Source organism: Aptenodytes patagonicus, chromosome 3 (genome assembly GCF_965638725.1).
Source record: "Aptenodytes patagonicus chromosome 3, bAptPat1.pri.cur, whole genome shotgun sequence".
In the NCBI taxonomy this organism is placed as follows: Eukaryota; Metazoa; Chordata; class Aves; order Sphenisciformes; family Spheniscidae; genus Aptenodytes; species Aptenodytes patagonicus.
The window spans coordinates 125621-152573 of NC_134951.1; the positions used below are offsets into that span (position 1 = coordinate 125621).

General features: G+C 56.1%; 2 protein-coding genes across 8 annotated transcripts; one reads left to right on the top strand and one right to left on the bottom strand.

Moving 5' to 3' along the window:
- Positions 1-1729: 1729 nt before the first annotated feature.
- FNDC4 (fibronectin type III domain containing 4) lies at positions 1730-18240 on the top strand. Of its 4 annotated transcripts, none has more exons than XM_076332402.1 (6): positions 1730-1881; positions 7357-7472; positions 7997-8201; positions 9091-9180; positions 10471-10604; positions 16995-18240. In XM_076332402.1, the coding sequence occupies exons 1-6, from the start codon at positions 1809-1811 to the stop codon at positions 17085-17087; spliced, it is 711 nt and encodes a 236-aa protein (XP_076188517.1). In that variant the 5' UTR covers positions 1730-1808; the 3' UTR covers positions 17088-18240. The 4 variants fall into 4 exon arrangements, with proteins under 4 accessions (XP_076188517.1, XP_076188518.1, XP_076188519.1 ...); XM_076332403.1 differs by lacking the exon at positions 16995-18240 and adding an exon at positions 13430-14514; XM_076332404.1 differs by lacking the exon at positions 16995-18240 and adding an exon at positions 13433-14514.
- On the bottom strand, positions 18226-26761 carry LOC143157619 (low density lipoprotein receptor adapter protein 1-like). 4 transcript variants are annotated; one of them, XM_076332400.1, is made up of 9 exons: positions 26666-26761; positions 23928-24070; positions 23286-23398; positions 22207-22321; positions 21748-21820; positions 21212-21324; positions 20192-20241; positions 18695-18732; positions 18226-18529 (listed from the first exon to the last, which is right to left on the bottom strand). In XM_076332400.1, the coding sequence occupies exons 1-9, from the start codon at positions 26748-26750 to the stop codon at positions 18372-18374; spliced, it is 888 nt and encodes a 295-aa protein (XP_076188515.1). In that variant the 5' UTR covers positions 26751-26761; the 3' UTR covers positions 18226-18371. The 4 variants fall into 4 exon arrangements, with proteins under 4 accessions (XP_076188515.1, XP_076188513.1, XP_076188512.1 ...); XM_076332398.1 differs by having other exon boundaries at positions 18695-18735; XM_076332397.1 differs by having other exon boundaries at positions 18695-18777.
- Positions 26762-26953: the final 192 nt, after the last annotated feature.

A 26953-nucleotide genomic window follows, 5' to 3' on the forward strand; every position in this document is an offset into this window, starting at 1 on the left:
GTCTGGAGAACAAGTCTGATGAGGAGCGGCTGAGGGAACTGGGACTGTTTAGCCTGGAGAAGAGGAGGCTGAGGGGAGACCTCATCGCTCTCTACAACTACCTGAAAGGAGGTTGTAGCGAGGTGGGTGTTGGTCTCTTCTCCCAAGTAACAAGTGACAGGACAAGAGGAAATGGCCTCAAGTTGTGCCAGGGGAGGTTTAGATTGGACATGAGGAAAAATTTCTTTACTGAAAGAGTGGTGAAACATTGGACCAGGCTGCCCAGGGAAGTGGTGGAGTCCCCATCCCTGGAGGTATTTAAAAGACGTGTAGATGAGGCACTTAGGGACATGGTTTAGTGGACATGGTGGTGTTGGGTTGACGGTTGGACTCGATGATCTTAGAGGTCTTTTCCAACCTCAGTGATTCTATGATTCTATGATTCTATGATTCTACTTCTCTGCTTGGTCCTGGAAGCTAACCCTGAGCTTTCTGTTCGCATCTCTCGTTGTTGCCTCAAGATGTTGCTCCCCAGAGCTCAGTTTTGGGGCCAGTCTTGTTTAATATCTTTATCGATGATCTGGATGAGGGGATCGAGTGCACCCTCAGTCAGTCTGCAGACAACACCAAGTTGGGCGGGAGTGTTGATCTGCTCGAGGGTAGGAAGGCTCTGCAGAGGGACCTGGACAGGCTGGATCGATGGGCCGAGGCCAACTGTATGAGGTTCAACAAGGCCAAGTGCCGGGTCCTGCACTTCGGCCACAACAACCCCATGCAACGCTACAGGCTTGGGGAAGAGTGGCTGGAAAGCTGCCTGTCGGAAAAGGACCTGGGGGTGTTGGTTGACAGCCGGCTGAACATGAGCTGGCAGTGTGCCCAGGCGGCCAAGAAGGCCAGTGGCATCCTGGCTTGTATCAGAAATAGTGTGGCCAGCAGGAGTAGGGAAGCGATCGTGCCCCTGTACTCGGCACTGGTGAGGCCGCACCTCGAATGCTGTGTTCAGTTTTGGGCCCCTCACTACAAGAAGGACATCGAGGTGCTGGAGCATGTCCAGAGAAGGGCAACGAGGCTGGTGAGGGGTCTGGAGAACAAGTCTGATGAGGAGCGGCTGAGGGAACTGGGACTGTTTAGCCTGGAGAAGAGGAGGCTGAGGGGAGACCTCATCGCTCTCTACCACTACCTGAAAGGAGGTTGTAGTGAGGTGGGTGTTGGTCTCTTCTCCCAAGTAACTAGCGATAGGACGAGAGGAAATGGCCTCAAGTTGCACCAGGGGAGGTTTAGATTGGACATGAGGAAAAATGTCTTTACTGAAAGAGTGGTGAAACATTGGAACAGGCTGCCCAGGGAAGTGGTGGAGTCCCCATCCCTGGAGGTATTTAAAAGACGAGTAGATGCGGCACTTAGGGACATGGTTTAGTGGGCATGGTGGTGTTGGGTCGACGGTTGGACTCGATGATCTTAGAGGTCTTTTCCAACCTCAATGATTCTATGATTCTACGGCTCGGGGGGCGGCGCTGGTGATTTTAGGGGTACGGTTCGGGTGGCTCGGGGGCGGCGCTGGCGGTTCCGGGGGGCGGTGCCGGCCGTTTCGGGGTGCGGTTGGGGGGCGGTGCCGGAGTCGCTGCGGTGCAGGAGTCGCTGCGGTGCCGCTCGGTGGGCGGCGCTGGGCGGAGCGGGCCGGGGGAAGTCCGGGCGGCCGTTCGGCCCCCCCGCGCTGCGGCCGGGGCTCGGCCCCGCTCCGTCCCGCGGCGCAGGGAGCCGGGCCGGTGCCAGGGCTGCCGCCCGGGCCGGGGCCGCAGTCCGGGGCGCCCCTGCGCCCGCCCGCCGCCATGGCCCGCTTCTCGGCGTTCCTCAACCCCGTCCTGGTACTCTTCAGCTGCGACCTCTGCCTCGTGCGAGCCAGTAAGTGCGGCCGGGCCGACGGGACGGGACGGGACGCCGCGCGTCGCCCCGCTTGCTGCTGCGGGGCCCGGCGGGCCGCCCCGCTCCCCGGGCGCCCGCGCTGCCTCCTGCGTGGGGCCGGGCGGGGGCGCGGGGCTGGCGCTCCCCGGGCGGGGGATATGCCGGGCGCCGTCCGGCGGGGGTCCGCCGCCCCTCGCCGGGCCCCGGCACGGGACGGCGTGCGCTGGCCCCTGCTATGGGCTTCTGGCCTCTCGCCGGACCCTCCCGCCGGCCTTCCCCCGTCCCCGGCATGGCCTTGGCCGCGACCCTATGGGGCCTGGCCCTGCCCCCTCCGGCCCCCGGGCAACCCCGCCAGGGCTGCGCCCGGCGCCGTGGCACCGTGGCCTCCAAGCCAGCCGTGCCTTCGGCCGTGTCGCGTCCCCTCCCCGTGGGACGGGGAGCGATCGTGTGGCCATGCTGTCCTCCGTGGAGGGCACCAAGCTCTCCCCGGAGCACCTGGAGTCGCTGCCTGCGGCTTTGGCTCCTGAAGCCTCCTGCTTCTAGGCGAGGCAGTGGGGAAACGCGGGCTCTCCTTGTGCCCCCGTGGAGGAGGGCCTCCCCGTTTCCCATCTTTGCCCCTCACCAGTGAGCAGCGAGTCCTGAGAGAGTTAATGCCCCTGGGCATGGATGCTCCAGTGCTGTAGGCTAGGCTGTGAGCTGGTCCCTGGCTGACAGGCGTTCCTGCCTTGCTTTCTCTGGGCTGGTGTTTGCTAAGACACTGGTGTCCGTTGGCACCCAGGGTACCTCTGTCCTTTCTTCCCCTGACTCGTCTGAATGACCCTGTGTCAGTGGCAGCCTTCTGCTGTCTATTTGCCCCTTGTCAGGTTACTGATGTATTAAATTGAATTGCAAGTATCAGACATGTTCTGATATGTTCTGCCATGTTTTCAGTCTCCTTGCAAAATATGTACTCCAGGGCCTGACGGATTCAGGAAGAAATGCAGTCAGGGTTGTTAAAAAGGGGCCACTTATTTTTAGATGCGCAGTCTGATGCTTACCTCCCTACTGCAGAGATAAGTTGGGCAAACATCTGGGTGCCCTTGAGCAGCAGTCCCAAGGGCATAGGCCAAAGGGCAGGTGAGGTCCCCTCTCCAGAGTCATAGCAGGATGGGGAGGGCGCCAGTGGGGCTGTGCCCCATCCCTATGCAGTGCCACATCTGCCAACATCACTCTTGAGGGGCATCTGTCTGGCCTCTTCTCTAACCTACAAAGCCAGGTTGCATGGCAGATCTAGTCCAGTGCTCAGCTGCCCACAGGTCAGCCCTCCACGCTGCCCTACCTGAGGCTGCAGTGCTGCTGGTTCCAGCACACAGGACCAACTCTTCCCACCTCTTCAGCAGGCCTGAAAGGAAGCACTGCTGTACTGACAGGACAAAAGGGTGCACCAGGCCTTAACTAAGTGATTGCTCTTTCTGTGGTGGTGCCCATTTCTTATTATGGCTTTAATCAAAAGTTAAGCTGGATAACTTATAAATTATGCAGAATCATTAGCGATTAATGTATTGGGCAGGGCTTAACTGTGACATGCCTTTCCCAGAAAGCCCAGCAGGGTGTTGGAGCATCTTGGCTTTACAGGAATGTTTTTAATAGTTGGCTTCAGAGAGTACATTTTTTGGAGCCCTTGCACTCACAGATCTTTATGGCAACAGCTCTGGCATGAAACTGTTCTGACCTCAGCTGCAGAGCAGGCTGGAGAACGTTAGGCTTAATGTGGGGATCATATGCAAAGCTTTCTATGGTGTAAGCTGTCCTTTGGAGGTCTTGTCATAACGACTTTCAGTGAGGTCTCATCTTGCAAATCCTTGGGATTAAACATTGCCCCGTGTTTCTAGGGTGAACTTCTCTAGTTTTGACTTCTGAAACTTCTTGTCCTGTCTCTTCCTGCTAGGCATGCAAATCCCATGTGGTCAGAAATGTCTTTTCTGCAGTTTGCTGAACCACAAACTGACCAAGGGACACTCATTTTTCCAATGAAGAACTGCAGCCTTGACACCTTCAGGTCTCACTGTCACACAGGTTCAGGTCTGCTTGCCTGGAGCCTGCACAAAGTGTGTTTACGATGCATGAGGTCTGAAGCACTGACTAGCCACGCACACTGTGGCTCTGCTGTGCCTCCATGTGCTCTTGCTCTCCCCTCTCTCTCTATGTGGGACATTTGGGGATTGGCTCTGGGTGTAATAGTGGATCATGCTGGCTTGGAGTGTACTGTCTTTGCAGTTTGATACCACGGTGGTATCCCCCTGGGATGCCCTTCTGCTGCCAGTGAGTGAAGGTCTCTACACATGGTCTGTGCAATCTCTGGCTGAGTACAGTTCAAGCAATACTGTCAGCCCCGTGTGGACCCAGCAGCATGGCTCATGGTTCAGTGCAGTGCCCTTGTTCTCAAATCATAGAGTGACTCAGCCCCAGGGCCATGTCTCAGCATCCCCAGCCTGAAAACCTGGGCTAGGTCAGGCCTGGGTCTCTGCAGAAGCCTAGAAAATTCTTGTGCGGAGCAGGGAGCCTGCTATAAGCTCCATCTACAGACTTCTGTGTCACAGAGATGTCAGACCCTGCCTTTAATTTCCTCACATGCACTGAAAAGTTGGAAAGTCCAACTGCCCACTTTAGGCATGTTCAGACCTCTTCTCATTCTGTCAGATATAAAAAGCTGCCTAATTTATTACTGTAGATGTATCCTGTGAAGCACCAGGTCCTGTTCTTGTCCTGAGGCCAGCTGGCAGGGTCTGGTCACATCCATAGCACTAAGCTCATGAGTTCAAAAAGGGGAGCACATCAGTGTTAGCTACTAGGAATGGTTCATGGCTCGTGCTAACTTCTGAGCCATGCCCAAGAGTGGTTTGGGCACATGCTGGCTGGTTCAGACCAAAGCAGTTCCCAGGACCAGTCTCCACCACTGGATTCTTGGGCTGTTCCTGACCTCATTGCTTTTGCTACCGTAGTGATAGCCTTGAACAACTGTTCTTCTTATACCTGAAGGCTAACAGAAACATTGCAGCCCCCCAGTGCACACGCACTTTGAAATGCTTCTGCCTGGGACAGTGCAAGGGAGTGGTTATTTGCTAGCTGACAGGGTGCTGTCTACAGCTCAGCTGTTAGTTGTGCAACTAACTTGCACACTGGCTGTGGCTGGAGCAGAAAACCAGACCACATCTGTGGGGAGCTCAGCTCCTGTGCACACAGAATACACATGCCCCAGTCAGTGGCCAGGTCTGGGGAGTGCAGCTTTATTCAGACTGTTTTGCTGTTGGCTTGTGGGAGACCAGGATGTGCGGGTAAGGACATGGCTCAGAGACTCCCTCTCACAGGTTAGAGTGATGAACCAGAGTCTCCCTGGCAAAACTCTAAGGAGGCACACTCTTCATGAGATAAAGGATGTTCGAGTGTATCTTTGAATCCTTTCCAGTTTTCCAGCCTCCTGTTCTGGAAGAGAGGGTGCAGCATCCTGTGATGTCCTTGTTTGTGTTGTCTCCAATGACTATCTCCTGCTGATGTGGCAGGCTTCTGTTGGGGATGCACTTAGCCCCAGTGTGTCTCTGAGAACGTGTTTTCTGGGCTCTGTGGGGGTGACACTCCTATCTGTCTTAGTCACCTGTGGCCGACCACAAACCTGCATTTCTGAGATAGGAATCACAGCCTTTTCCTGGTTAGATCTGGCATGGAGCTGGGTATATTCAAATGTGAATGAATGCATTTAAATAGCTGACCTGCAGAAATGACCTTTCCTTGTCACTCTAACTGTGGTTGTTGGTGGTGTCTACGGTTGTTTTTTTTCTTGTTCTCAGGTGCCCTCTGGGGCTCTTTTTCTTTCTGTATAAATCACAAGATTGAACTTGTGCTGCACAAGAAGCTTGTAGAAGGACACTGTCTTGTTTACAGGGAGAGAGGACACACAAACAGCAGCCTCAGTGTCTTTCTTCATGAGCTCCTGTGTCTAATTTCCAGACAAAATTTAGCTTTGTATGCAGGTCTGTGTACTTGTGTAGGATCCTGCCATGCTCTTAGTGCTGTGAAATCTCAAAATGGTGATGTTGCAGACCATGGGTCAACCAGGCCAGCTTTCTGAAGGATAGCAACGGCTGAGTGTTGCTGCCAGCTTTGCAGCCGATGGCATTGCACTGCTGGGAAAGTCAGCTCTGCCTTCTGCATTGGGCTTTCCTTCCCACTCTAGAGCAGGGAGTAACGCCAGGCAGATGAGATGGCCAGATTGAGTTGCATAGTGTGTTTATTCCAAGCTGCCCCATTTTTCTGTCACAGTTGATATATAAATACTGTGTCTGGGCTGCTTCCTACGCAGTTCTGGGTGGTGTGCCAGGCATTCGTGATGTGCGCATCCACGGGGCAGCCCCAGAGCTTAGAGGAGCCTGATTTTACCATCGCAGTCTTGGCTGAAGAACTGCATTAATGTAGGATTTGTTTGGACTTTCTGGACCTACAGAAACACGGGACTTCCCTGCCAAGAATCTACTCTGTGCCCAGGCTGAGCAGGAGCATGTCATGCCAGGCAGCCCTGCTTCTGCTAGTGCTGGAGCTGAATGAAGTAAACTTTCCAACAGATGAACATCTGAGCAGCAGTGAAGGTACCTCAGATCTGCAAGCAGATGCCCTTGTGAAGAGCTGATGTGAATGTCATTCTTCTCTCTGATAGCAGGGTCTCTGCAGTGCTCTGAGACAGGCTGCAGGGACTTCTCTTTTCATGTGATTTTGAGCTGCAGGGACTGGTTAAATTGCCATGACAGTCTCTTAAACTCTGTAATTCTTTTTTGCTCAGGACAGGCCTTCATGAATTTCCCATTTCGATGTCTGCAAGGTGGAAGGAGCCTACTGGTGGCCCTTCGTGTCCTTAGCTGGGTCTGGCAGCCTGGGCGTGTGGTCAGCAGTGCTAATCCTTTTTACATGGAACATGTATTATGAGCAATGGGCTATGTCTGCCACTGCAAGCAAGCCCTTTAGAGAAGAGCCAGTCAGATGCCTCACAAGCTTGTCCTCCTTCCCCACTGTAGGACACTGCAGAGGGTGAGGTGTGCAGTGAGCACATTTCTCACCAACAGCCAGGCAGGGAGAAATCCTGGCCAGCGAGCAAAGACTGCCAAAGCCAGCGGGTGCCACAGAGGGGGTAGCTGCACAGGCAGGGAGTAGCTCTGTGCCTGCACACCTCCCACATACAGTGGGCAGCTGCCCCCTAGCCCACTAAGCACCATGCCGTGCATGTGTTGCTGCTGGCAGGGGCTCAGCCTTGTGCACCTCCTGTGCCACTCCTCTCCTGGGGACAGACTCACCAGAGAAGCTGCTCCCTGTAGCTCTGGCCAATGTGTTGCCGTGGGCAGATGTTGAAGACGCCCCCAGTGGTGGTGTGCAGGGGCGAGTGCCTGTTCTGAGACATCTTCTTTTGCCTCTCTCTTGTGCCTTGCCTCGGTCCATCCCTGGCTCACCCAGACAGGCCACCATCCCCTGTCAACGTGACTGTGACGCAGCTGAAGGCAAACTCTGCCACAGTCTCCTGGGACGTCCCAGAAGGAGACGTGGTCATCGGCTATGCCATCTTACAGCAGGTATCCAGGCTCTGTCCCGAGGGGACTGGGGACCCCTCTCACTGATTACCAGCATGCTCCCATGTCAGCCCTTTTGCCACAGTTTGGAGCTCCTCTGGCACCTGCCTGAGGACACCTCTGCTGTTAAGCAGCCCTTGCCAGGGCACCCTGTCTGAGCCATCCATCCTGGTGGGAGGCAGCAGACCGTGGGCTGCTCTGGGGGTAGCTGGCCCTCCAGTGGCTTCCCTGCGATTTCTCTGGATAAGGATGGTGCTTCAGCCATGACATAACCCTTCTTTGCTTGCCTTGCTCCGCCTCCACAGCCCCAGGCAATGGTGGCTTCTCCAGGGAGGTGCCTGGCTCTTAGGCCACACAGGGATGCTGCACAGCAAAGTGCTGGCCAGACTGGCCCACCCCAGGGGTGGATGATTGCCTGGGAAGGGAGGAGTAAGGGCAGTGTGCCCAGCACAGCCCTGCAGACAGGGGCCTGTGGCTGGTGCAGCTGGGAACAGTCTCCTAGGGATGACAGCTCTTCACTCTGGCAGCGGCAAGATGGACAGATGCAGCGCTTCATCCGGGAGGTGAACACCACCAACCGGGCCTGCGTGCTGTGGGACTTGGCGGAGGATGCTGATTACATCATCCAGGTGCAGAGCATCGGCCTGTATGGGGAAAGCCAGGCCAGTAAGCGTGTCCACTTCCGGACCCTGAAGGAGACCGACCGCCTCCCTTCCAACAGCTCCAACCAAGGTGAGGCAGCTCCTTCCAGCTCACCCAGGTGCTGCTGGTGAGGCACACCCAGAGGTCTCCACAGCACACGGGCTGCTTGGGACACAGAGGGTCATAACAGGTAGCAGGGTTGTACAGGCTGCTGTTCTGTCCGCTATGGCCATGATAATGTCCCCAAGCCCTGGTTTACAGCCAGGGATAGGAGATCCCAGGTCTTGGCACCCTATTCAGCTAAGCAGGCTGTGGCCAGGACAACTGCTGTGGCCTGCTCAGCTGCTGCCCACAGGAAGTAAATACTGAACAGGCTCTCAGATCTTCCAGCCTGCAAGCTACCAAAGGACAAATGACGGAGCCCCACAGTCTCCTTTCCTACCCATATCCATGTTGTGCCTTCTTGCCTTGGGGTTGCCTACATGCTGGTCCATGAGAAATGATCCAAGAATCCAAGAGAGATGATGCCCAGAGGGGATCTACTGGGCACAGGAGTCTGTCTCCAGCACTAGCCATAAGAGGCGGACTTGAGAAGAGTATAACAGGGCAAGCAGATGGCTTACTTACCTCAGAACTTTTGTGTTCAACTCAGGGCCTTCCTAACCTGCCCTGGTCCCTACATAGGGAGTAAATTCAGTGATTACTCCCATGCATTGTGCAATCCCTACTTGAACCCAAATAAGCTGTTAGAATATCTGACTGCCTTTGGTAGTGAGGATAGTTTATCTGACACAGAAAAGCCACAGGCTGCATGTCCTCTCCCCAGCCAAGATGTCATCCCACACCTGTCCTTGTTTGGGGGAGGTGGGCCGCTCTCCTCTGGAGCTCCTTCTCAGATCCTCACGTGTTGCTGGTCCTGAAGTAGGTTCTGGTGGGAGGGTATCTGCTGCCAGCCCTGCCTGGGTTCTCTTCGCTGCAGGTGATATCACCATGGAAGGGCTGGACAAAGACAGGCAGCTGCAGACAGGCGAGATTATCATCATCGTGGCTGTGCTGCTCATGTGGGCAGGTGAGTGCCACAAGCAGTGTTCCAGCAGGCTGGGACAGAGGTGCAATCCAGGGTCCACAGAGAGGATGGGGCTCAAGAGAGTGCAGAGGCATATTGGTATGGGTCTGACATCCTTTCCAGTAAGTCCATTGAGTCTGTAGGATCTCAAGCCAGTGGGGTAGAAGGAGCAACCGCAGCCACTGCTCAGCAGTGATGGCCTGGAGCATGTGGGCTGGCTGGCCTGACTGCTGTGCTGGAAGAATGGGAAACAATGCGAGACCCAAGCAATACAGAATTACAGGGTGGGAGCATCCCAGCTGACATTAACTACTATGTAACTTGGGCCTTAGCTAGCTTGTCTGACATCTGATAACATTGCTGCACTGGCTGGCAGTGGCTGTGCCTCAATCTGCTAAAACTGTAAGATGGGTGATTTGTTCCTGTACAGCACCTGATTAAAGCCAATGCTCTAGCAAACAGCAGGTTGCCCTGGGAGCGAGGAAGCCTAGGAGATAACAGTCAGCTCCTGACTGGTCACATGCAGCTGCTGTGAATAGGAAGTCATTTGTCCTCTACTCCCTTCCCAGTAAATGTGGATTTTCTAGTGGCATCTTGCAGGAATCTCTCCTTGTCCTGGCCTTGAACAATTTTCTAGTGCACTGGAAGAAAATACAAGATGGCTGCTCCTAGCTTACACCTCGTGCAGGTTGGTGTGTCAGAGTGCCAACAGGGAGAAATCAGGTCCAGTCTGCGTGTGGTTTGAATGGGTCAAACACATGTAATGATTACAGTTCAAAGCATTGCTCCAGAGTCCTGCGTCCAGGGTCCCAAGGTGTGGGACATGTGCTGGTGAGATGGGTGCTGTAAAACCATGACGGAGTGACTGACCCCACAGTCAGTTTGAAAGACAGGACAAAGCCAAGGGCTGGCTTTTGTGAGGGTTGCAAGCACTGGACCAATAACTTTAGTACCTTGCTGGAGGCACTCAGGAACCCACTCAGCTGCTCATTGACCTCAAGGCCTGTCCCTCTCCAAGTGCCTTTGGCCTCAGAGCCCTGAGCCATAGGCACCGAGCACCTCACATGTGCCCTGATGGCTTTAGCCACATCCGTGCCTCATCTGCCAAGGAGACTGGCCTGGCCACACATGCAGAAGTACCTGGGGTGGTCCAGGCTGACACAGGTGGCGGGTGTGGGTGACCAGCATGCCAGGGTGCCCTGGGCCTGACTGCTGTCCAGCTGGGATGCTGTGGGGAGGGGAGGCAGGGGGCAGCCAGTGTGAGGGAGTCCTTCATCCCCTGTCTTTCGGCAGCGGTGATCGCCCTCTTCTGCAGACAGTATGACATCATCAAGGACAACGACTCCAACAACAACAAGGAAAAGACAAAGCCGTCCTCGGAGCACAGCACGCCAGAGCGACCGAGCGGAGGGCTGCTGCGGAGCAAGGTGAGTGGGGAGGGCTGGCAAGAGGGATGGCATATGACGTCTGCCGTGGCTTGCTGCCTGGACAGGTTCTGGCTCTCTCCAGAAACAGAAACACCCCAGCTCATACTCTCACCCAAAAGACTGAGGGTTTTTAGAGTGCAGTGAGCCCTGGTCTCTCTGGGGCAGTGTGTGTGCGCTGTGGATGACTGCAGGAGAAACATTGGAAGAGATGGCAGGATATATCAGCTGGGATGGCTCCCACATTGCAGGGTGGTACCTGTCCTCTCACTGTAACAGCCCCTTCACCATGCCCGTTCAAGGCTGCACCTCTTCTGCATCCCATAGACAGGTCTAGCTCCTGCCTGCTCAGGCAGGAGGCGGACAAGCTGGGCAGCTGTTCTTATGGTTCTTGCACTGGTCTATCGCTGCTCACTTTCTGCCTTCACTGGGGCCTGCTCCAGGCCATCACCACACAAGTCATTCATGGGAAGGATCCCAGAGCCCCTTCCCCACCCTAATGGAGGTACTGTGTCAGGCTATGGATGGGGAGGGAGCAGTACTTTCATCTGGCTGTTCCCTCAGCACCTGACACTTCTCCGTTTGTTACTTGACAAAGACAGTGATTTATAACCCTGATGCGCATGCTCCAACGGGACCTTGCATTAGGTTTTTCCCTCGTGTCTCATCTGCCTCTTCTATCGATGGTGGGAACTCTACTCACTGTGTTGCCTAACTGCCCCTCTGCTTCCACATCTTGGTTTCCAGCGGATGTCAGGAGCAGAAACTTCCTGTTTGGACTTCAAGGCCCCAGATCTGTTCCTCCAGATTTTCCAGCTTCCTGATTACTCCTTGCCAAAAAGATCCCTCCTCTTGGATCCCTGCTCCAAACTGACCCTGCTCATATAGGGCTGCAAAGGCAGGTGCAAAGACCTGTTCCTGCTGTTTGTGAAGTTCACCTGTACAGGGCTGATGCACCTCAGTTTGTCTTTTTGCATTCACCATACTCTTGGCATCCTGGGGGATGGGGGATCCTTGGAAGGCTGGGGGATGAAGGGATGGAGAGCAGCCCTGCCGAGGACTTGGGGGTACTGGTGGATGAAAAGCTGGACGTGAGCGAGCAATGTGTGCTTGCAGCCCAGAAGGCCAATCATATCCTGGGCTGCATCAAAAGAAGCATGGCCAGCAGGTCAAGGGAGGGGATTCTGCCCCTCTACTCTGCTCTGGTGAGACCTCACCTGGAGTACTGTGCCCAGCTCTGGAGCCTCAGCATAAGAAAGACACGGACCCCTTGGAGCGGGTCCAGAAGAGGGCCACGAAACAATCAGGGGGATGGAACACCTCTCCTATGAAGAAAGGCTGAGGGAGTTGGCATTGTTCAGCCTAGAGAAGAGGCGGCTTCGGGGAGACCTTATTGCAGCCTATCAGTACTTGAAGGGGGCTTATAAAAAAGATGGCGGCAGACTTTTTAGCAGGGCCTGCTGCGACAGGACAAGGGGGCATGGCTTTAAACTGAAGGGGGGTAGATTTAGACTAGATATAAGGAAGACATTTTTTACGCTGAGGGTGGTGAAACACTGGCACAGGTTGCCCAGAGAGGTGGTGGATGCCCCATCCCTGGAAACATTCAAGGTCAGGTTGGACAGGGCTCTGAGCAACCTGTTTAGTTGCAGATGTCCCTGCCCATGGCAGGGGAGTTGGACTAGATGACCTTTAGAGGTCCCTTCCAACCCAAACTATTCTATGATTCTATGATTCTATGATCCTATGATCCTTGCAGGTGACAACACTGCAAGTTTATTCTTGCAGTCCTTAATTACAAAGCTGAGAACAAGGTATAGGAAAGAAAAAGCTCTGCATTCGCTTCCCCTCCTGGCTTCAGGGCCAAGCTGCTGTAATGTAGCAGGCAACAGTGCAGCTCTTGATCTGAGCCCTGTTACAAAGTGTGATCATGGGGACACTCGCCTCCTGTACCCTGCTTCAGTGTGAAAAGGCTGAGCTACAAAACACATGTGCAGCAACCAGGACCCCTTCCCTTCCCAGCACCTTCTCTGACTTCACAGATCTGCTGTGCTCTTCAATGAGCACATTCCTTTTAGTGTTTACACTAAAGTGCCTGCTCATGCTTGCAACAGTTTTTGAGAAAATCCACCTCACCACCTGCAGCCTTTACTTCTCTTGGCACACACCAGAGCTGTCATGAGGGGTATGGCAGTGACGTGTACCTGGCACTCAGCAGGCCTCAACTGTTCCTCCACGCCAGTCATCCTATGCTTTGTGGATTCTCTGCCCCATGGCAGACATCCTCCTACCCCCTCACTTACCTTTTCTACTCTGACCCTGCACCTACCTCCTGTCCAAGGGCATCAGGTGTAGTGTGGCTACCACTAGGGACCAGATAGAAGTCACCAGACGTCTGCAAGCCTTGGAGGCTGAAGAGTGTGGGGCGGGGGGGGGCTGGTTCACCCAGGAGTACTGGGGCACAGCAGTGGGCAGAAAGGCTTCCTGGGGAGGCAAGTGTGTGGTTGAAGGGACTCACCTGGAGGGAGGCACCAGGCGATGCAGCTGAGCTATCTGAACCTTCTGCCAGGAGAGCACATCAGTGCAAAAGGCTGGGGTTTCAGGGTTAGCTCCCTTTGTTTCCTGAGGGAGACGCTGAAGCCGGGTCTCTGCTGCAGCTCACCCACACCTCAGCTCAGGGCAGAGGGCTCAGCTGCAGCTGGCAGCCCTTTTGCAGAGGAGGTCTGCTGGTCTTAGTGCCTGCCATGGGAGGCTGGGGGCTCTGCCGTGGGGTCTGCTTCCCAGGGGCTTAGCAAAGCAGGGCCTTAAAGCAGATTTTTCTCTCATAGAAGAAGTCTCCCTCGGTCAATATAATCGAGGTGTAAGTGCAGCACCAGCTCTGCGTCTGAGGTCCTGGGCGTCCTGCCAGAGCCAAAGCAGGCCTTGGAAGAAGAGGCAGCACCAGGCACCCAGCCTGGAACTCTGCATGCGAAGATCAGTGTATCAGAACTTACGCTTTCCCGAGGGCGCCTGTCCAGGGATGTGCATGGAGCCGGCTCCCAGCCGTGCATGCAGTGCGCGGCCTTGCCCATCCCGCATGCCTGGCCCTGCTCCCCTGCCACTGCAGAGCGCAGAGCTGAGAAAGTGTGGGGGGCCACACCACCAGCCCAGGGGAGCAAGCCTAGGGGAGCAGAGGGGCTGGTGTGCTGGCTTGAGGGGAGGCAACATCCCTGCACACTGGCTTGGCCAAAGGCCTGGGTGCAACCATGTGGCACCGGACCTGCCTGTCCGGCAGGCAGCCTGGAGCAGACCTTGCTCTCAGCCGCTGTGTCTGGGCTCGGAGGGCTACTTGCGGAGGGCAGTGGCTGCTCCCCTTTTGGCCCTGAGACTGAGGGGATGGGGCAGTGCAGGCATTCGCCCCAGCACCACCAGGGAAGTTGTGGCTGGGTGGCAGGAGGGTTTGTCTGTGGGGCTGGGCCCAGTGAGCACAGCTGAAGAGTGGATCCCTGCTGGAGAACGGGGCTCCACTACACCCCATCATTGCTGTGCAGGGGCTTCAAGGCCTCTCCCTGCTGCAGGGGACGAAGACACAAATGAGCACGAGGAGCTAGTGCTGCCACAGTGCCTGGCCGGCCTGCAGAGCGTGCAGCCAGGGCAGGGAGTGCTGGCAGAAGCCATTCTGTGGAGTGGTGTGAGCAGGCAGTGCCAGGGCATGGCTGTGGCTTTGCCATTTCCCTAGCAGGGCTCAGTCCTGACACATTCAAGCTGTTTGTGGGGGAGCTGCTGAGCACTCTGTGAGCAATGCGATGCTTGTACTGGAGATAATGTGGTGAGGCCCAGCAAGGTCTCAGCAGGCTTGGCAGGATGTGCGCTGCAGAGCTCATCACCGCTCTGGGGACAACCCTAGCTTCAACAGCGTCACATCCCACTCCCGGCTCCTTCTGTCTTGCGGGGGAGGGGGAGGGGGGGGGGGGGTATGGTCACTGCTGATGCTTCTGCTGCTGGAGCTGGTCACATGGCCTGCACCAGATTGGCTGATGTGACACAGACCTGTTGGAAAGGGCTGGCCCTGAATGCCCAGAGCTGGTGGACTGCTGGCTTGCTGGTTGTCTGCCTGCTCGTGCGAGGACAACATGAGCCATCAACCACTCTGGGGCTGGTGAAGAGGTGATGTCTGGACTGTGCTTGTTTGCTCCCCAGAGCCTGCAGGCAGAAGTCTCTCACTGAGTATCTGCACTGCTCTGTGTCCGAGGCTGAGGCTGGGCCCAGGCATGCCCTCTTGCTGGCAGTAGGAGGGAACAGGGTGATGTGAGGAGGCTCTCTGTTGCAGAGATGGCAGCTGGTGCCCTGGCTGCTGTTCTCCCTCTGTGCTCTGCTCTGTGGCCTGTCACTGAGCTAGTGTGCTGGCTCTGCAGCCCTGGACTCAAGCATCACAGGATCCAGCGTCTTCCAGGAACAAACCTGCCAGTAAAGCACTTTCAGGACTCTTCCTTCCAGGTGCTGCTCAGCTCCTGCTGCAGGACTAGGTGGGGAAGGGACAGGATAAGCAACTCCCTGTGGCAGAGTCTTTTCAATAAAAGCATCCTGGCTCAAAGGCAGCATTGTCCCTGCAGAGTTGCAGGTCTGTGTGTGTGTGTGTGTGTGTGTGTTCTTGAACATGTGTATGGCCCTTAGAAGGAGACCTGTTTTTGCATGCTGTGCAAGAGCTGCAGGTCATCTTGCACACCTCTCTGGCCCTCGAGGGAGTGCCAGTGCCACGTGCTGGGCCATGCCATACTGCTGGACAAGCTGCAGTTACAGACTGTCCCGCTGAGGATGGCATCACAGCTGCTTTCTCTGCACAAACAAAACAGGCTGCAGAAAGTAGAGACACCCTGGCAGCAGGGCCAGGAAGGAGGATGAGGCCAGATTCCAGCAGGCTGCTGGCTGGAGGGGGCTGTGCAGCTCCCTGGTCAGGTGAGGAGAGGGGTACCTGAGGAGCAAAAGCACCATGGTGGCGGGGTGCAAGTGCTGCTGTGCTGTAACTTGGGCTGCAGGGAGCATGGCCATAGCTCCAGAGAGACAAACCATCTTGTTTTGCCAGCTAACTTTCATGTTTTAGGGAGGTACATTAAAAAAATTAGGGCTATCAGGGAAATACAAGAGTGTTTAAAAAGCTCTGGTGCCCTGGAAAATGTTCAGAGGTGCTATCCTGAAGGGTCAGAGCAGACACATGCCTACTATCATGAGTTCTTTAACCAGACCAGAGACACACACAAAGAAACAAAGGAGCACGACTCTGCAGCAGAGTTGGGGAGCTGGGGGAGGCACCAAAAAACTGTATGTCAAAATGCAGTGGTTGTGGCCAAATAAAAAAGGAGCACAGAAGTCTGTCACATTAAATGTCAAATCAGGGTGCAGTGTTGAGGCAAAAAAGACAGCCCCTCCCTCCCCCCCCAAAAAAAAAACCCTCAAGCCACCATTCCTTTTTCAGACCATGGCAGTGCATGAAGGCAGGGAGCTGCAGAGGTGAGTGCTGCACAGGAAAGGCAGCAGCAGTGTTGGACAAAGGTATTTTCTGAGGCATGTACAAGCACACACCCCATGAATGAGTCTGACAGCACTAGCACAGGATAGTGCAAATACCTGACACAGTGCCAGGGCAGAGTGGGACATGCACACATACACATGCATCCCTGCACCCGCCCTGCAGCACCAGTACCACAGTGACAAAAGGAAAGGGCTGTGTGGCTCATGCAGGGCAATTCTGGCACACCAATTTAAGCGATGTTGGACAGTGTTCACACATGTGTGGGTGATGGTGAACCCATTGCTAGCTTGTACATCGCTAAAACAGAACAGACTTGGCAAAGGCTCTCACACACACAAGGCTGAGATGGGGGGCGGGGCGGGGAAGCAGTTCACTCCCTGCAACAACAGCTGGTTAAAGCCGGGAATAACGGCAGAACTGGCACCCATGAAGTCCTGCAAGAAGCTATACAGGGCTGCAGCATTCGGCATAGTCACAGCAAAGAGCACACTGCAGCAACCACGAGTCCCAGGGAGAGAGGCTGTTAAACTGCTTGGAGCACTTCTGTGTGGACATGTGACAGCTATCAGACAGCAGGGTAGAGCCCACTGCCCTCCCCAGTGGCAGGAGATGGTGAACAATTATTCACAGGACAAGAGCAAAGGATGAGTGAAGCAATCAGCATGTGCCAGCATTAGCAGTAGCGTTGTCCACCCCTCAGCACTACCTGCAGCACGCAGCTGCAGGACAGCATGGATGCCAAGCATCCTGTTTCAGTGCAGGGCAGGAAGCCACATCAAGGGCTGTTAAACCCACACCACCAACAAGTCAGCCATCCCTCGATGCTGGAAGCTGAGGACTTGACAATGACCTGCTCACACTAACAACCCCAATAATGTCTGCAGGTTGCTCTGTGCCCTCAGCTGTGGGAGGAAAGGCACGAGACCAGGACTGAACATGCAAAACCGCAAGTGAGAAAACCAGTGCGCAGCTCTTGACTGACCTGCAGGGACCCAAGCATCCCCAGAGTGCAAAGCCTTCCCCACAGCAGCTGCCTATGGCACTCGCTGGGAGACCAGCTCTGCTGCCCCAGGCTGCACACAGTGAGTACTGCTCAGCTGGGGCTGTCAGTGTCACCAGCCTTATAAAGGGAGATGTGCTGCGATGTGACAGGAACTCAGCAGCAAGGTCCTCAGCCAGAAAGCAGCTGCAAACTGTTACTTGCTGGAGAAACCAGACATCCTGCTGGCTGCAGCCTCCCCTGCTCTGTCTGGGGAAGGAAACCAGGTGCATGGCTTGCCCATGTCTCCAGACCACAGCCAGGTGTGCAGCAGGGCAAAGGCACCCCAGAGCAGAGCAGGCACACAGGGGGCTTGTGTCCTCCCTGGCCTCAGCATGGTTAGCTGTCAGCTCCCATCAGTGCAGATGACATTCACAGGTGCTCAAGACACACCAGTCCAGCACAGCCTAGACCAGCTGCCGCCCAGATAACAAGGGCCACCCTGGGCCCCAGCAGCCCCAGCACAGGGGGAACGGCTCCCTCAGGGCCAGAAGCCAAGGAAGACAGGGGAGCTCCAGGGCAGCTGCAGGCTCCAAGAGCTCAGGGCACAGCCCACGCCCGCACTGCAGGCAGCACAGCAGAGACACAGTACCTTGCATACTTGTGCATGGCACCCCATCGAGAACTCAAACCCAAATAACAACAGTAAAAAACCCTCAGTTTATTTCCCTATAAAGGCAGAGCTTTCCTTTAAAAAACAGGTCATTTCACTCGTGAGAGTGTGTGGGGCTGAAATGCAGGGGCAAGGCCTCACTCACTCCTCCAGGCCAAGAGCTATTGGTCCCTGAGGGTCATGCATGCCAAGCAAGTCCTCCACCATCTCCAGGGGGCTGCTCAGCCTCAGCTGGTCCCCAGCTGCCACCACAAGGAGCAAGGCGGGAGAAACAAGTGAGGCAGGTCAGACACAGTGCAGTCCCAGGCACACTGGCTGCATCGTGCAGGCTAAAAGCACATGGGGTGGCTCTGCATGCACTGGGAGTGGGCAGAGCGAGGAGCACCGGTCCACCAGCCCGAGCTGGGAGCAGGGAGCTGCTGCAGTTTGAGGCAGTTCATGCAGGCGGAGAGCAGGACAAGAAGCAAGTGTCACAGTCTGTGCACTGCATGGCAGTGGTGCCAGCAGACCCCGTGCCTGGTGGGCAGTGCCAGGGGCAGGCACTGTATGGCCCAGGTGCAGGCACAGGGTGAATCCTGAGTGGCTGGTCCATTGCTGCAGAGATTTGGCTTAGCCCAGGGGAGTCTTGGGGCCAGCAGTCCTTGGGCCAGCTGTGGGGACGTCTCCAACTCCTCCCAGTCCCTTCCAGCTGTCTGGGGGTTGCCCCAAGCGGTAGCACAGTAGCTGTGCAGTAGGAGAGCTCACTCTGGGCACAAGAGTTGCTGACTCTGAAAAGCAGGAGGGAGGAAGACTCAGTCCATGAGGCATGTAGTTGGGAACCCAGCACAGCCTGGGAGGGGAAGCAGACCTTCCCAGGTGAGCCATCAGCCCCCTCTCCCTGCAGAGGTCATGCTGGGGGATGTGGCAAAGCAACACTGAAGGAAAGAACTTACCTGCTGGGCTGTGGGCTCCTCTCCCCAGCTCCTCCATGCTGCTTTGGAAGAGAACAGAGCACTCATCATACCCCAAGCAAGGCCTGCTGAGAGACGCAGCATGCTCATTGACCCTGACAATGCAGGCATGGCACAGCAGTACCAAGCACTCACAGTGCAGAAGCCCCTAGCCCACTTGCTACCAAATCCTTTCCCCAGGCCAGCCTGTCCTGAGACTGCAAAGCCACATCTCGTTCCCATCAGGAGCCCCCATGTACAAAGGGCTGCCACTTCACAGGGCCACATGCATAGCTCCAGTCTGTGCACACACTGGTTCCTGGCTGACAGCAGCTCAGACCAGGCTCAGCCCTGTGGCGCTGACAGACCCCAGCCAGGTGCCAGCTGCCAGGCACATGGAGAATAGCCACAATGGAATAGGCCTCTCACACCCACTACCACAGACACTTCTGCAAAGACCTACGGCTTAATCCTCCACTGCTGGACTGGTACCATCAGTTCCTCCCAAGCACAAGACAGACACCAGCAAGCTCAGCCCCAGACCCTAGTCCACACAGAAGTCAGCATGACCAGGCCTCCATCCTGGCCCAAGCCCCAGGGAAATCAGTGGGAGGAGAGGGACAACTCTGAATCCCACCTGAGAAGCCCCTCACTACAAGAAAGACATTGAGGTGCTGGAGTGTGTCCAAAGAAGGGCAACGAAGCTGGTGAAGGGTCTGGAGAACAAGTCTTACATGAGGAGTGGCTGAGGGAACTGGGGTTGTTTAGCCTGGAGAAGAAGAGGCTCAGGGGAAACCTTATCGCGCTCTAAAAATACCTGAAAGGAGGTTGCAGCAAGGTGGGTGTCGGTCTCTTCTCCCAAGTAACAAGCGATAGGACGAGAGGAAATGGCCTCAAGTTGTGCCAGGGGAGGTTTAGATTGGATATTGGGAAAAACCTCTTCACCGAAAGGGTTGTCAAGCATTGGACCAGGCTGCCCAGGGAAGTGGTGGAGTCACCATCCCTGGAGGTATTTAGAAGATGTGTAGATGTGGTGCTTAGGGACATGGTTTAGCGGTGGACTTGGTAGTGTTAGGTTAACGATTGGACTCAATGATCTTAAAGGTCCTTTCCAACCTAAATGATCCTATGATTCTATGATTCTAAGCATGTCTGGATAGGCTGGCCTCGGCAAAGAGTGGGAGAAACAGAACAAGTAACATCTCTGGGTACATCCTGAGGGTCAGCATCTGTCTCCTATAGCTCCACTGCAAAAGCTGAACTGCAAGCTCTGCCCCTCCACAGCTCAGCTCCCTGTTCACTCGACCTCTCAGCTTACAGAGGCAGAGAAAGCAGCAGGAAGCTCCCCCTTGCTCCCATGCAGATCTCCCATGCAGATCTCCTCCATGCTCCCACCATGCCCGTGGGCCCAGCAGCTCCCCTTGCATGGGGCACAGAGAAGGAAACAAGACAGGGTTCACCAGAGAGATCCCTGAACACAAGCAGCAGCTCACCACCTACCCAGATAAGGTTTCACCGACATTATCATCTTCCTCCTCCTCTTCCTCCTCCTGGCAAACAAACAAACAAACAAACAAACAAACAAACCAAAACAAAAAACCACCATGACACCTCGCTGCCTGGACAGGTCTCTGCCAGGAGCAAGGCTGGGCTGCCCAGAGCCTGTTCTGGAGCAGCAAGGCAGTCCCCAGCCCCTTCACAAGAGACAGTCACCCACCAGGCATGACACAGACAAAGGGTGCCTACAAGCAGTAGAGGGAAAAATGGCACCTGCAGTGCTGGGCTGCTGAAATCCTCAGGGCTCAGGCACACAGGCACACAAGGGGAGAGACAGACCACAGCTCTTCTCACATCCCCTCCAGCCAGCAGAGCACCACACAGGCTGTGAGCAGGGAACAAGCCACCAAGCTGAGACAGCTGCTGCACACAGCACACCTTTGCCCAGAGACAGGAGTGGGGTGAGCACACCTTGCAGCTGGAGGGCCAGGCAGAGGACCACCCGGGAGCAGGCTGTAAGCAAGGATAACCCCAAGCACTGCCAGGCTGGGCCAGCGCTGGAAGCATGAGGCCAAGGACCAAGTGTCCAGGCTTCTGGGCAGGGACACAGTGAGACCGGCAATGCTCTGATTGGCTCTGGACATGCAGCAGGTGTAGTGCAGATGGGCAGGGCTGAGCCTTAGCCCAGGCTGGCAAGATGATGACCAGACAAAGGCTCCTCTCCTTCAGAGACAATGTCTCACCCCTAGCCATGGCACCAAGTGTGCAGAGCAGGTCCCAGCTCCCTGTTTGACAGGGCCAGCAGTAATGCTGCTGGAGCAAAGACCACCTGAGGAACCACGCCTGCCTTGTGAGCCAGACAGAGCACAGAGTGCCCCTCTTCATGTCAGGCCACCATGTGCGAGGGAGGCTGCGCAGATACTGACAGGGTCCTAGAAGGCCAGGAGGAGGGAGCTGCATAAGGGTTACTCTTTTCCTGCTCTAATGTGAGACAGCCCTGGGCCAGACTTGCACATACTGTACCCCAAACTGGTGTCTGAAGGGAGGGCTCCCCGGGGGGGCTGGCTCACTTGGTCTGCTGGGCTCACTGCTCTCCAAGACACATGAAGGGTGAAGGGGCTGTTCCTGCCTAGAGCCTGGGACAGGGCAAAAGCAGCAGTTAGTGCCTGCAACCTGGAGAAGGCCCAGCAGCGGATGTACAGGCAGGACTGTGGGCAAGGGACAGATACCCCTGCTGTGCTCGGGGGAGGGTGCAAACAAGGGTGGAGGATCACTGCTCAGGGCAGGTACCACAGGGCCCTGAGCTGTGCTACAGCTCAGCAATGCAGAAGAATTCAGCATGGATAGCAGGGACACCCCACCCCAGCCAGAGATAGGGCAGGGTCCCCAGGTGGGGCAGTGGCAGAGAACACAACAGGGACAACACACTCCCTGCTTGGTATGTTTCACCAGCCAGGCAGCAAGCCATCTCTCCTCCACACAGCCCAAAACAGGGTCCCACACTGGAGACCCTGATCCCAGCGCTAGGCAGAGGGACATGTTTGGGAAATTCCTCCTACCTGCATGTGCTGCTTCCCAGAGATCCAGTGCCATCTGGAAGGCCTGGGCCACGGTCAGAGTCACAGCCTGGGCCTGTATACAAGAAAGAGGGGAATGTGTGCTTCCATCTGGGCCCTCAAGCCAAGACAACCCCACTGCCATGGGATCCGAGAGCCCCCAGGCCCCCCTCGCTGCCCTTCCCTGCAGAGCACGCACACGGAAGGCCAGAGCTCAATGCTGTGTCTGTCTACCCACGTGGGCCAGCCATCCCCAAGAGGAGATCCCAGAGGAGCTGGGACAGAAGAACCTCCTTTTGCTCACCACCCACCTCTGCAGCATGTGAGCACACATGTGCTCCCTGGCTCCATATCCAGCTGAGGTGCACAGAGGTAAGGGCCTTCTCTCTCTGAAGGGGGAGAAGGAAGGCCCTTGCTCCCACCCTTACCTCACGGAGCCAAGAGCAGAAGGGAAGTGCTTACAATCTTCTTCTTGGGCGAGAGGAAGGCATGGCACTCCAGTGCCCCGCTCTCCTGGCTTTGGGCCACATAAGCAAAGACTTTGTTCTGCAGCTTGTCTGTTGTGCAGTAGGAGATCCTGCAGGCAGAGAGGAGCTGCTCAGGGCAGTAAGGGACCCCAGCAGAGGTCTTCTGCTGTGCTCCCAGCACACCAACAAGCAGTGCTGACAGCCTGAGGCTTTCATCTGCCCCAGATGATCAGGCAGCCCAACCACCCAGCAAGGGCCAGAGGCTGCCTGGCACCTACAGCTAGTAAGAGATCACTGCATCCACAGGCATTCCCTCCTGCATTGCCTCAGTGTGCTCCTCGGTCCTCTGATGCCCAGTTCAACCCCAATGTATGAACTCAAGCACTGAGACAGAAAGAGCACAGAAGGGTGGGTGATTGTCTCCAAGGACACGATTGGAGGCCAGGCAGTAGGATGGTCTGCCTTGGCACATCAGCTCTGGTGCTGAGACCCAAATTTTGCACCAAGGAGATGTCCTGTCTCTGCTTCCCATCTAGACACCAGCCTGCAGCCACACTCCTCTCACACCCAGCACCCACCGACACCCAACCCAGCCAAAGCACAGCTGGCAGCAGTAAAAAAAAAACCACATCAGCTCTCACAGCAACTGCTTTTAGCCAGCCTGAGCAAGCTGCAGTCCATGGCACCCTCATCCCATTGCACCCAGAAGGGCAGTCCTGTGTCAGTGGAGAGAGCCAGACATGCAGTCTGGCAGTCCTGCCCTAGCTGTGGGGGCTTTCCAACCATCAGCCTCAACACCCTGCTTGAATGCCAGAAGAGACAAGCAGGGCCCAGGGAAAAGACAGATAGACTGACCCAGAACTCAAGGCTGCCCAGGACCCTGCCTGCATTCAGCCCCAGGCAGTGCTGTGAGGCACAGCAGGGAGGTGGTACGGGCCTCAGGGAGCCAAAGGAAGACCTAAGCTTGAAGGTACCACTGACAGAAGGCCCAGCCCTCCCTGGCTGCTCAAGGTCCCATCAGTCTCCAGCTGGCTGCTGAGGAACACCCAGGCCCTCTCCACATGCCATGCCCACCTGTAGATGGAGATGTTCTCAACCATCTCCTTTGTGTCTGCATCCTGCAGCGAGATGCCCCTCGGAGACACTGTCAGAATCACCTTCTGGAACTTGCGAGCTCCCACCCGTGCCTGGCAGTGGGGAGACACCAGACACCTCTGCAAATCTGGCACGGGTCTTCGCCCCCCCCTCACTGGCAGGAATCCCCCAGACTCTGTACAAAGTGCCACCCACTTGGACCCTTGCTGCAAAGGCTCCTGCTGTAGGGATGGGAAAGCAGAGCCTAGAGATCAGGCATGACCTGCATAGAACACCCCTGGAATCTGTTCACGCTACTGCCACGCATACGGAAAAGGACAGACCCCACCTCCCCCAGTACTTCACCCTCCTCTCCATGCTGTGACAAGCACAGCTCTGCTCCTAGCAGTGTTCCCAGTGTGGGAGGAGGCAGCGGCAACTGTCCTGCAGGAAGACAACTTCCCCCACAGCACACAGGCGGAGACCAGCCAGCCTCTTGCATGCCACCCTCCTCTTGGGAACAGCATGGTCCCTAGCTGGGGTTCAGGGCTGGGACATGGACATTTCCTAGAGTCCAGGGGCTGGGCTCTTAATTAGCTCTTCTCCATCCCGGCACAGCAGGGCCCCAGGGCCAGCTCTCACCGTGGCAACGATCCTGCGGATGGCAGCAGCAGCCATGTCTTCTCCTTTGGGTTTTTCTACCAGCGTCATGCCTAGATACTTGAGTGTAAAGCACATCCCCTCAAGCAGTGGCTCCTGCATATCCGCCCAGCTCTCAGGAAGCTCTGCAAAGACAAAATCCCTTAGCAGCATAAGCCACATGCCAGCGGCCCCATGGCTAGTCCCAGCAGAGCCACCCCACCTTGTTGCAGCTTCACTGCTCCCAGCAGCAGTGCTGCTACCTGCACTCAGCAGGGCACTCTCCTGGCTCTGTGACATTCTTGGAAGAGGAACAGAATGAGAGGACAGTTCACCCTCAAAGACCCTTTAGTCCTCCATTCCTGGAGGTACAGGCTCTGTGAGCACAGATAGTAAGCTCCTGCATATCTGCATAGGGCCTCAGATGCTGTAGTGTTCAGTGCTATCTGCAAAAAACTTGCATTTTCAGGTCTCATCTATTTCACTACAAGCAGGATGTGCACTGTACTGCATTCATCTCACCCACTTAAGCCGCTGGCACTCCTCAGGAACAGCAGCATTTGCTGCCACACTCAGTCAGATCAAAATCCGCAAGTTGTCCCAGTGTAACCAAAGCCAAACCCTCTGGCAGCTATCATCTGCAGCAGCAGGCTGCCAGGGAAGGGGTAGCTTGTCCAGCACTCATGGTCCAAGCTGAGCTGACTGTGAAGCAACTGCACCACAAAGATTCTGTGTTAAGGAAGAGCTCAGAGTGGTATTTCAAGGATGCAAACTAGCTTCCAGGAAAGCACATTTTATGGATGAACTCCAACACACAGAGGGAGGAGGATCATTGGTTGGACTCAATGATCTTAAAGGTCTTTTCCAACCTAAATGATTCTATGAGAGCTCCCACGTGCATTACTTTTCCGGTCACAGAATTAAAGGGGCACTGACTTCTGTTTTCTGCGTCCTCTCTTTTCAAACCCCATTGCTGCAGTCAAGAACTAAATAAAAAAACCAATGGGCAGAGTGTCTGTTCACTCAAGGAAGATTCTCTATGGACAGTCCTCAGCATCTCCAGCTTCCTTCAGAAACCAGTCTGTTTCACCAGCATGTTCTGCCACACAGCAGATGTGCTGGTAGGAGAAGCAGCCCTGGCTCTACAGTCAGTCCCGACACCACTACTGTTGGCAGAGAACACACAAAGCAAGCACCGTAGAAGCATCCATTTGACCTCTGCTCCTACAAGACAAAGCCATTGGCTTCAACAGAAAGTTCACTCTCATCGAAGGCAAAAGCTTTAGTTGTCAGACTAGTGTGCCATACACAAATGAACACTTCTCTTGTGCCAAGCACTTCCTGGTGATAATTTTCAAGGAGAGCTGAAGCAGATATTAGCACACATTCACTTTCCTCAAATCCCAAAGGGCACAAGGGTGGTGAGAGGAGATACACAGAAGGGCTAAGACACAGGGAATCACAGTCTCTCTCTTCTTCTTGGGGATTCATCCCACAGAGGAGGGAAGGAACAGGAACACACAAGTTACACGCTCTGCTACAAACACCAGGTTTGTACACTTCCCTGGGAATTGCCTAGGTATTTACTGTTCACACTAAGCTAATACTTTTCAGGGTTATTTTTCATCTGTTTCCTGGGATTAGCTCCCTGAACATTACTGGCACACTTGCAGAAGGCTCTGACTCATAACTGGAACAACCTGAACCCACAGGGAAATTGGGAGACCTTATTTGCACAGCATACTCCTGCACAAATTACAACTACCAGGGAACCCATTTGGTATCATGCAGGCATCAGGGAGAACACTGTCTCACTCCAAACTTTGAGAACAGCCCACATGTGCCGGGGCTGCCAGAGTGAGGTCTGCTGCTCCAATAAAACCTTTGGGCAGCTATGTCTGAAAAAGCCCAGGCACAGCCCTCCTGCTGGGTCTGTGGGGTCAGTCTCGGATCTGGCTGTGCCGCAGACAGCACGGCAGTCAGTCTGCAGTGAGCGAAGTGCAGGCCTGCCACACTCACTGTGTGCATGTCCACGCCTGCAGAGAACCAGGCGCAGTGGTTCGGGGAGGCCAAGGCCTGCACAGGCTGAGGAGGGTACCCGCGGATGGGGTACAGCATGTTCCAGCACCTGGCACCGCCAGCACTTCTTGTCACAGCTGCCCAAGGCCTTTCAGCCCACTGGCACGGGTGGCCTAAATTCAAAAGTGGGACAAGAGGCTGGCAGCCAGGGGAGCGTGGCAGGGAGGGCCAGGCAAGCAGCCCACAGCGCTGCTGCCACATAGCCTGCCCCCAGGTACTACCACAGCCTGCTCCACAGCCCCCCTGCTGCACCACAGTGCCGCCAGCCCGCGGCCCCACGGCACGGCCACAGCCTGTCCCCCGGACGACAGCCCCCAACTACTCCCCACAGCATCACCAGTCCACCTTAGCCCGCAGCCACAGCCCGTCCCCCGGACCCCACACCGCTCCCCACAGCGCCGCCAGTCCGCCTCAGCCCGCGGCCCCACGGCACAGCCACAGCCGTGCCCCACACCGCTCCCCACGAGCAGGCAGCGGCCGCGTCTCAGGCCCGGCCAGACCGAGATGTGGTCTCCCTGCCCCACGCCCGGCGCACCGGCACTGGTGCAGGCCCGGAGAGATGCCCCGCCCGGCTCGCGCCACAGGTGAGCCCGACCCCGGCCCCAGACCCATCCCGGCCCGCAACCCCCGCCCGCTCCTCAGCAGCGGTGGCCCGCACTCACTGTGCCGCCGGCGGAGCCCCAGGCCGTGCCGGGCAAGGCGCGGGCTCCGCAGCACGGCACGCCCCGCCGCCCGCAGCGCCTCCATAGCGGAGCCGGAGCCGAGCCCTGCCGATATCGGGGCGGCGGGAGACCCGGGCGGAGGGGCCGTCGGCCGCTGGGCTCGGCGCGCTGACGTCAGCAGCGGCGGAGGCGCTGGGGTTGCCGCAGCAACGGGGGGCGGGGCGAGGTGGGCCCGGCGGCGGCGGCGGCGGTGGCGCGGGCCCGTCCCGGTGGCGGTGCCGGTCCCGG